At 48.9% G+C, this 9,534-nt stretch overlaps 3 protein-coding genes across 3 annotated transcripts; 1 reads left to right on the top strand and 2 right to left on the bottom strand.

Annotated features, from left to right (window-relative positions):
- Nucleotides 1-130: 130 nt before the first annotated feature.
- Nucleotides 131-2,309, bottom strand: UREG_03960 (uncharacterized protein; the record flags this gene model as incomplete). The annotated part of the gene is made up of 3 exons (XM_002544397.1): nucleotides 131-2,040; nucleotides 2,064-2,102; nucleotides 2,249-2,309. The coding sequence occupies 3 exons, from the start codon at nucleotides 2,307-2,309 to the stop codon at nucleotides 131-133; spliced, it is 2,010 nt and encodes a 669-aa protein (XP_002544443.1).
- A 409-nt stretch (nucleotides 2,310-2,718) lies between these two features.
- On the bottom strand, nucleotides 2,719-5,915 carry UREG_03959 (uncharacterized protein; the record flags this gene model as incomplete). Its single annotated transcript, XM_002544396.1, has 3 exons — nucleotides 2,719-2,935; nucleotides 2,986-5,824; nucleotides 5,879-5,915. The coding sequence occupies 3 exons, from the start codon at nucleotides 5,913-5,915 to the stop codon at nucleotides 2,719-2,721; spliced, it is 3,093 nt and encodes a 1,030-aa protein (XP_002544442.1).
- A 664-nt stretch (nucleotides 5,916-6,579) lies between these two features.
- Nucleotides 6,580-8,923, top strand: UREG_03958 (DNA replication licensing factor mcm5; the record flags this gene model as incomplete). The annotated part of the gene is made up of 4 exons (XM_002544395.1): nucleotides 6,580-6,716; nucleotides 6,781-6,907; nucleotides 6,973-8,372; nucleotides 8,431-8,923. The coding sequence occupies 4 exons, from the start codon at nucleotides 6,580-6,582 to the stop codon at nucleotides 8,921-8,923; spliced, it is 2,157 nt and encodes a 718-aa protein (XP_002544441.1).
- Between the last annotated feature and the right edge of the window lie 611 nt (nucleotides 8,924-9,534).

Raw genomic sequence — 9,534 nt, 5'->3', positions numbered from 1 at the left:
ATGCACTTAATGTTTATGCTAGGAATGACATCTCGGAACGGTTGCCTCAGGACAGTACAATTTCAAGCTGATCAGCAAAGTCACTATCATCAACACCGTAAAGCGCCAAAAAATGATTCGATATATTCGATTAACTAGACTCTGCCTCTAACGGCATATTGAAGTATCCGTATAACCCTATCAGGCCCAGCTTCGGATGACGAGTAAGCCCAACGCGGTTCAAAGTCTCTTCATCCTCTCCAGCATGGCAAAAAACAATCTGAAAATCGACCGTAGCCGGTCCAAGCAGCTCCTCCAAATCATCCGTCTCAATTAGAGTATACAAGGTTAAGGTTAGATCCACAAGCCGAAGATCGTTCCTTAGCCTCGCTATGGGGCCAGCGTTCGGGTCCGGCCGTCCATACTCGAAAATTCCACGCAAAACGGGAGCGATGGAGAGCACCCGTGCAGAGTTGTACAAGGGCTCGTAGCCGCGCGCATTTATATGGAACCCGTGGCGGCAGATGGTTTCATCGTCGTCCTCCTTAAACGCCCTTAGGATTTCCTCGACAACCTCGGTGGCGCTAGGGAGAACCGTATGCCGGCCCATGCTGACGTGGAAGAAGCCGTCAAATGTAAGGGTGGATGCTAGGCCTCTGTGTGGGATACGGGCGATACCTTGAGCCTCTAGCTCCTGGTCACTCCGGCCGGCATAGGATGGCAAAGCCCTATCACAGCTAATCCTGCGGCCGGCTTCCAGTATATAGCCTGGGATAGGTTCGATATTTATAGGAGCCCGTAATCTGAGCTGGGGCTCTCCTCCCACTGGAGCTGGTATCCGGGGTTCCTGGCCAAGCATTCGCGCCACAGCAAGGGATATTATGTTCGATGGTTCTCGAACGCCGTCTCCGTCATCACGCTGGACAGTTGTGAGCAAATTTTCGCCAATTTGGGTGGTCTTAGTTTTTCCGTACATAGTCAAGTCTAAAAGCGGCTCACTGCGTAAATCTCTGTTGCTTCGAGGATCACCGCTCTCCGCTAGCCGCCAGCTTAGTTCGAGCGCTTCGTTGCTCAAAACATAATCTTCAGATGACCGAAGGGCGTCAAACCATCTAGACTCTGCACATTTTACCGCTCGACCGATCGCACAAGCAGCGTATCTTAAGTTCTTATGTTTCTCCTGCTCTAAATGAGCAAGCGGCTTTAGGGTTTGATGTGCCTGAAGAATGTTCCTTGCCAGCTGCTCCCAGTTTCCCGTACGAAGAGCCTGTTTTGGTCCTCGTGGAATTTCCATATAGATGTTATACTTGATGATCTGCCATGCAATGGCGTTGAAATCGAGCCGAAGCGCATTGCTTGCACCCTTGAGACTGACGACCAGGCTAGTTTGAGTCTCCGTCAGCGGTGACGGCGTCTTTTGAATTCTAGCTTGTCGCACGAACCAGGCAGGGAGCGGAAGAAAAGGGTAGTTCTTGAGGATTGAAGCGATATAGCTCCAGTCATACTGCCTTCCGGTTGCTGGGTCGATTTCGTTGAAATGTTCTGCAGGGAAGCAGATCTCGCAGCGAAGAAGGTTGGTTAAAACGTCGAATGCATCGCCAAACTCTTCATATATAGAGAAATCGTGTGGGAACTCTTCAGTGCACGCATCGGCTAAGATCCTTAGACCCTTGCAGACGCATTTAAGCGGCTGAAATTCGAGATGGCAGATTCTTGGGAGGTAGGCCGTGTGCTTTAGAAAGTTCTTTAAAGACTTTACGGTCGCAGTAGACGGCTTCTCTGGATCATTCAGCCATCTGCGGCAGCATTCAAGTCCCCTAGTAAGAAATTCTTTTTGTGTTGGCTCGAGGTCTGTGTGGCACATCATGCGCTCAAAATCTTCAACTGCTCTAGCCACATCGATATACCTGATGTCGTTTCCTTCTGGAAAGGACCTTTGCTCCCACGCGGGGTTCGGCATGATACTTGATAAATAGAGCCTGTTCCGAAGATAGTCGTTAATTTTGATACACGTCGACTCCAACGCCATGTGCTGATACCAGCCATGTTGGTGAAAAGCGGCTGGGGTCCGAGCCAATACGTACCGGTAATTGACAATTGAGTCTTTAATATATCCTTGGAAGCTGTATATGTTTATAGGGAGTATTTGTAGGTAGGAAGGAAAGGGATAGTATAAAGTCCATGAAAGAAGGAAAGGTAGAATGTAGGAGGAGGATATATAATAGCATAGTGAGGAATCTTTCACAGAAATTAAGCGAAGGCCTGAAACCTGAGAATGGAATCACTGCCAACGGCATCTCCCGGTGTCCCTTCACAGGGGATGTGGCCATTGTGTTCTTGGGTATGTTTTTGATAGCATCTAGCCCGAGGAGAAATGTTTGACCGAGCAGGAGATGGTAGTCACATAGGCATGGGGGGGGATAAGGGGCCTTTTATATAGCATCAAAAGCAGTGATAGTAAAATACCATTAGTGTACAGTCATACAGTTCTAGAATGGTAGAAAATAATGAACAAGTGTAAGTTCATTTAGAATCATATAGATATTGTGCAGAAGTGCCCGGAAATACAAGAACCCAAACCGCAAATGCGCTCAAAAAGACCAAAGCACCAGAATATATGTATAATATCATGCAAGAAGGCTTTAGGCCGTTGAAGGGTATCTTAATATCAACGCCTCATGTTGCGGGAAGAGTCAAAAAAGTGAAATAAAGATCAGCAATTTCTGAACTATCATCGGCTTAAGGTTGATTCTCGTTGTCCTTGCGCTGGTCGGGCTGAGGTGTCTCAGACAATGCGGGAGAATCCTTTGTTGCGGGTTCAGAAGAAGAAGATGTTCTTGCAGGTGGGCTCACAATAGTTTTAGATTTGATGACACCAACGAGATGGTCTCCTAAGTCACCAGCTCCGTCAAGTTTATCCACTTTTGACTTGAAGAATTGCGCATCAGATAGCATCCTTAGCCATTGTTAGCAACTGAGCATATTTTCTATGAAGGCTGAACCCACCTTTGACGAGCTGTCTCAGAATGTAAGGTAACTGACTGAAACGCCTTCGTCCACTGGTCTCGATAATTTGAGAATACGGGAGCCATTATCATCATCACAGTTGTCTCGGGTAGATGTTTAGTTAAAACTTTGTGAAGAGTTTCGGTTTCCTTTGCTAGTACCTCCATATAGGGGCTGACCGCATTTACATCCTTTTGCAACTCCCAGTCGATCTTTTTCATTGAGTTTGCATTGATAACAGAACGGGAATTCATGATATCAACTACCTTTTCATGAATTCCGGACTGATGGTCCTGGTAGAGCCTTCGTATTTTATCGAATTCAGCCATAAGCGGAGGAGACGTGCAATATCTGCGGATAAACTCCCGGACATACGGGGTGAGGGACATAATAAGACTTAAAGCTTGAGATGCAAGTGACAGGTGTTTGGCTGTAATATTTTTTAACCCAGCACTTTTCGTTGCCCCAGCACCAAGGATTAATTGCGAAAGTCGAGAGTTGAAGAGTTTGAGGCATTCCAAAAAGTTCGAAGCAATATCTGGGATCATGCTCGGTATTCCTGTCATCAAATGCTGGTATTCTCCAATGACTTTAACCATCAGGATGGCCGACTCAGGCAAAATGTACTTTTGTTCATCGACAATAGCGCAACGGATGCGATCCTTCGCAGGAGCAGATACACCATTGCCATTGACCGCCGACCCATTGGTCACAGGTATAGATTCGGTGTCATCTGTCTCAGCTTCCCATATTTTTGATGATGCTGTCCACGCGTCAATTTCCTCAGTGCTCGCCAGAAGAATTCTGTTGAGCAAGACCGTTTCCGAATCGCCAAAGTCTTTTGCAACCCACTTGTCAGAATCCATAACTTGGACAATACGGTGTCTGTGGCGATCTGAGAAGCTACCAATATAAGCTTTGATTTGATTATCCACCACGGTTTTCAGAGCTGCACCACTCCTCCCTGAAATCGCTTCGCATTCGTCAGCAAAGAGCCTATTCAGGCTGAAATATTTCAAGAACTGTGGCAAGGTCAACTGCTCAATTTGCTCAAGTCGCACTTTGAGTACTTTTACTATCTGCGATTGAACGATATCGACAGCTTGTCCAAGTAGGCTCGACATGTCCAATACTTGCAGAATTTCATCCTTGGCTATTGTAGCCGCTTCTCCAGGGCTGGCAACGTCTTCAAAGTTTGGCATAGATGGACTTCTGGTTGGAGATCGGACTGAGACTGGATTCGCAGAATGCTCTAACCCGCTCGTGATATCAAGCAAAACCTTCACTTGGACACTGAGGCGTCTGAGGGATTCGCTGATACCAGTATAGACCTTCGTCAGCATGTTATGGGCATCATCGGGGTCCAAGGCTCGTAAGTTGCGAGCCAGGATGGTAGATTTTTCTTGTTGAGTGAGCTGTCTCCCACCGTGGGTTGACGCTGACATAATTGATTCAGCGTCATCCTCGCTGGAGCTTGGTAGCTGTCGTCTGATGATGCTTTTCATTTCTCGTAAAATTACATTTTTAAAGGCCGTTGCGGCGGGCATGGTATGGCGGGAACGCCCAAGACCGGCCAAGTCTCTACCTAGCCTCGATCGCAGTCCATCATCCATGTTGATGTACCTTGGTGATGCTAGGGGTTGACGGCTAGCCCGGCGAGATCGTTGAAACGTGTCCCCTAGTCGGAGGAGCGTAACCTCAGGTGGCACAGCATCGACATGATCTCGGAGGTCCTGAAGAAGGGTCTCTAGAAAACGAGTTTCATAGCCCGTCCCAATTCTATACCGAAGCTGAGCTAGGTCATCAGACGCTCCTTCTAAGGCTTTAATCCCACGCAAGTCAATAATCGACTCACCCGCCAGCTCTACCCGTGGTCTTATAGCGCTTTTACCAGCAATCAATCTTTCAGCGTCGTCAAGTTCATCAATGGCGTTTTCGATATCTCCCTCCTGAACCATTTGTTCACATTGAGAAACTGACGTGATCACGGCCTGTAACTGGGTAACAGCGTTGGCAAGTTTGCGAACGTTTTCTCGTCGTCGACGGAGATTGACGACCCGAAGCCCTCCTAATGCCATATCATTGTCCAACTTGGCTAGGTCGTTCCGTAATGTTTGAATTTTTTGTACGGAAGCTTCGGCTTCGGCTTGCAGTTCTTTCAAGGAGCCTAAGGCGGAAAAGAATGAGGTAGACGCGGTTGATATAGAAGAAATGAGATGAATCTCAACGGTGTCCAAGTACCAGGATAGCTTTTCTTGTAAGATTGCATTGGTTGCGAGGGCTTTCCGCTTTGTTGGTTGAATTTCAACCAGACTGTCAGCTGCACTAGATGGTTTCTGGGAACTGATCACTTCGGAACGTTCGGAGACGATATCGAAGGTCCTTGGATTCTCAAGTTGAAAATTCTCGTCAAAATAGATCTTGGGGATAGTTGATAAAGGGGTAGTAGATGGTCCGCGGGCCTTGTGGCTCAGTGCCGAGCCTCTCCGGCTGAGTGCATCCGCTGATGACGGGTACAGTGAGCTTGAAGTCGACTGGCGCCTATCTAGCTGTTGAGATAAGATAGTATCCAACTCAGGGCTCTTTGGTGTCTCAGCATTCTGCCGGTATGGAGAGTCGTTTTTATTTTCGATTTCCTTCGAGCGGTGTAGAGAGTCGTAGTGGGTTCCGATCTGCGAGATGTACGACTGAAAGGACGCAGATTCCACCCGTGGAATATTCGTTAACGTGACAGGGGGAATATCCCTGGTGGATGGGGGCTTATAGCCACTTGAGGGGGCGGAAGTGTGCGGAAGCAAGCCAGTTCTGACGATTGGCGGCTGCAGGAGAGTTGAGATGGCTGGCAACGGGAAAGGGGTTAGTACCTGTCAGCTACAGAGGTATCCACGCATACCATTTTGGCCGGATTCTGCTATCGAGCCATTCTGCATTGTCAGAATGGAAGCAATCCCTGAGCTCGCAATTGAGCTAGCTGTGGAGCCCCGGCGGGAATCATATCGAGGCCGATAGAACGAGCGGTTGGGATCGGATTGAAGAAAGGGCAGCTGAGGTAGCGAGGAGGTTGATGACGGGGACGTTATGCTTTCCACCGATTTTCGAGAATTCGGAGAGGTCATGTCGCAATCGGAAGAAGGTCGATCTGTTAGTTAGGTGGTCACTGGGCGAGCAGGGAACAACATGGTGGTTGTCAACGAGATCCACCGGGCACGACAGGGTTGGAGTACGTTCCAGGACGTTTGCGAAGATAGGATCCAAGCCGTAAGCAAGCTGGCAGCTGTTCTCAGCAATGTGTCTGGACCTCTTCACTATTAGATAGTCGATGCTGGCAATCGAGTGAACCCAACAGAGGCGTGGCTGGAGCCAATCAGCATGCGGCAGTTCTGCAAGCCACAAGGACACCGCCTTGCACTGGAAGAACTATTTCCCGTAACACGCCAAGAGTGCCAAGAAAGCACTTTACGCGTTGAAGTTGACGCGACGCGCATGAATTTCTGAAGCGAGCACGGCGGACAGCTTTGAACAGTCCATCGGGATTCTTGATTTACTCGGTAGAACTATTGCTGATCTTGGAATTTTACGAGTTTATGACCGACAATGGACAGACGAAGCGCCTACTCCCTCAGTGTCCTCCCCGCAGTGGCTGACGGCCCTGATGAATCACGGACCGCCATTCAAACTCAGCTACGAGAATTCATACTGGCTTTTCAGCTAGACAACACTTTTATCTACAGGTGCGTGAGTGAGATGCTGGCTGTAAAGATGGGTTCCCGTTCGCTGACATGACATGCCATATAGAGACCAGATTCGACAGAATATCCTTGCGAAAAAGTATTATTGTGACGTCGATGTGGCCCATTTGATCGCATATAACGAAGACCTAGCTCACAGGCTCACCACCAACCCGCTAGATACAATTCCACTGGTCAGTTATACCCCAAAGCCGCAGTTTGACCTGGCAGTGACCCTGACCTTGGGCTACAACTACAGTTCGAAGCTGCTCTCAAGCAATGCACCCAGCGAATAGTATACCCATCTCAAAAGGACGTTGAGTTGCCCGAACACCAGCTCCTCCTTCATTCAAGCGCGTCCCATATCACGATAAGAGACCTCAATGCTACGAACGTGTCACATCTAGTACGAATACCCGGAATCGTGATCGGTGCTTCAACGATATCCTCCAAAGCAACCGCCATCCATATCAAATGCAGGAACTGCGAATTCTCAGAAAACCTTGTTGTTGATGGCGGGTTTTCGGGATTATCACTACCACGAACGTGTGGAAAAGAGAGACTTCCAAACGAGGATATGTGTCCGATGGACCCCTACGTGGTTGTGCACGAGAAATGTCAATTCATCGATCAACAAGTTCTCAAACTCCAAGAGGCTCCGGATCAAGTTCCTGTTGGAGAGCTTCCTCGTCATATTTTGATATCCGCCGATCGATATCTTGCCAACCGTGTGGTACCTGGTTCTCGATGCACGGTGATGGGCATCTTCTCTATCTACCAATCCAAAGGGAAGAAAAGCGCGACAAGTGGAGCAACCGCAATCCGAAACCCTTATGTCCGAGCCGTCGGCATTACCTCTGACATTGACCATACCGCAAAGGGCAGTTCGATCTTTTCTGAAGAAGAAGAGCAGGAGTTCCTGGAAATGAGCAGAAGGCCCGATCTCTACAACGTGTTCGCAGATTGCATAGCGCCGTCCATTTACGGCAACCATGACATAAAAAAGGCAATAGCGTGTCTTCTCATGGGTGGATCCAAGAAGATATTACCCGATGGCATGAAGCTGCGAGGGGACATCAACGTTCTCCTGCTCGGTGACCCGGGTACCGCTAAGTCACAGCTTCTGAAGTTTGTTGAAAGAGTGGCTCCAATAGCTATATATACGTCTGGCAAGGGTTCATCGGCTGCAGGTCTTACCGCTTCCGTACAGCGTGATGCGACTACACGGGAATTCTACCTCGAAGGAGGTGCAATGGTGCTTGCAGACGGCGGCGTTGTATGCATTGATGAATTTGATAAGATGCGGGACGAAGACCGTGTCGCGATTCATGAAGCCATGGAGCAGCAAACGATATCTATTGCAAAGGCCGGCATCACCACCATTTTAAACGCCCGTACCTCTGTACTGGCTGCGGCCAATCCGGTATTCGGACGGTACGATGACATGAAAACTCCAGGCGAGAATATCGATTTTCAGACCACGATTTTGTCCAGATTCGACATGATCTTCATCGTAAGAGATGAGCATGAGAAAGGACGGGATAAGAAAATGGCGAGGCACGTAATGGGCATTCACATGGGCGGTAGAGGAGTTGAGGAACAGGTTGAGGCGGAGATCCCAGTGGAGAAAATGAAGCGGTATATCAGCTACTGCAGATCGTAAGTTCTTTTCTCCGTCTCGCGCATGAACATGAAATGCTTACATTACCAACAATAGTCGCTGCGCACCTCGCCTCTCTCCTGAAGCGGCGGAGAAGCTGTCGTCACATTTCGTTTCGATCCGCAGACAGGTGCACAAAGCCGAGTTGGACGCCAACGCACGGTCGTCCATCCCCATTACAGTCCGTCAATTAGAAGCCATCATCCGAATCACAGAGTCTCTCGCCAAGTTGAGTCTATCGCCGATCGCCACCGAAGCTCACGTCGATGAGGCGGTGCGATTGTTCCTTGCGTCCACCATGGATGCAGCCGTGCACGGCGAGGGCCATGCAAGCAAAGAGCTGATGGCCGAGGTTGGAAAGGTGGAAGACGAGTTGAAGCGACGGTTACCGATTGGCTGGAGCACGAGTCTGGCTACATTACGGCGCGAATTTGTGGACGGGAGAAACTATACGGAGCAGGCGTTGAACAGGGCTCTCGTCATTCTGCAGCGGAGAGAAACAATACAGTTCCGTTCAGGAGGATCGCAGGTGTATCGGAATGGGCCATGAATGGATTGTAATAAAGGGTCGGTCCCTACGTTTTCATTCTTCGTTTAGCCCTCGTGATTATCTGTTATATCGCGCAACATTTGGGCACACATACGGAGTACATAGGCTGAGGCAACAGGAGCGGGGAAAAGGGGGAACTGCATAGTTTCTACGGAATCGACATTCAGCATTCTTTGTGATTTATTTAATTTTTTTTTTTTAATGTGCCGTCAGTTGTGCAGGTCGAACCTGTCACTGCTGTCAGACAATCAAGGAAAAGCAAAAGGCGCCGGACGCACGGTCGATCCCGAACCAGTAGATCGGTCAGAGCGATCCCCAAAACCATTCCCAGGTCCCGGTACCACTGTAACTAATCGTCGACTCTGTTACCAGGTTTCAGCAGCAGTAGCATGTGTCACTTCAGACTGCGGAATGTTCTTGCCGGCTCTCATAGCCAGCGGCTGCCCCATCGACATCAAAAGAAAGGCCTTCTTGCCATGAGGCAATTTTGCCCTTGTGTCGACTATATCCTCTAGGCTAAAACCAACTGAACGTCCTTCTTGCTCGCAACTCCTCCGTACAAAGTTCGCACCCGCTTGCTCTCTGGGTGGCCCGCCACCCATGAAAAAAAA

This window comes from Uncinocarpus reesii, genomic scaffold (genome assembly GCF_000003515.1).
Source record: "Uncinocarpus reesii 1704 scaffold_2 genomic scaffold, whole genome shotgun sequence".
NCBI classification, from domain to species: domain Eukaryota; kingdom Fungi; phylum Ascomycota; class Eurotiomycetes; order Onygenales; family Onygenaceae; genus Uncinocarpus; species Uncinocarpus reesii.
The sequence above is the reverse complement of the archived record's forward strand: the minus strand, read 5'-3'. Positions and strand labels throughout refer to the sequence as shown.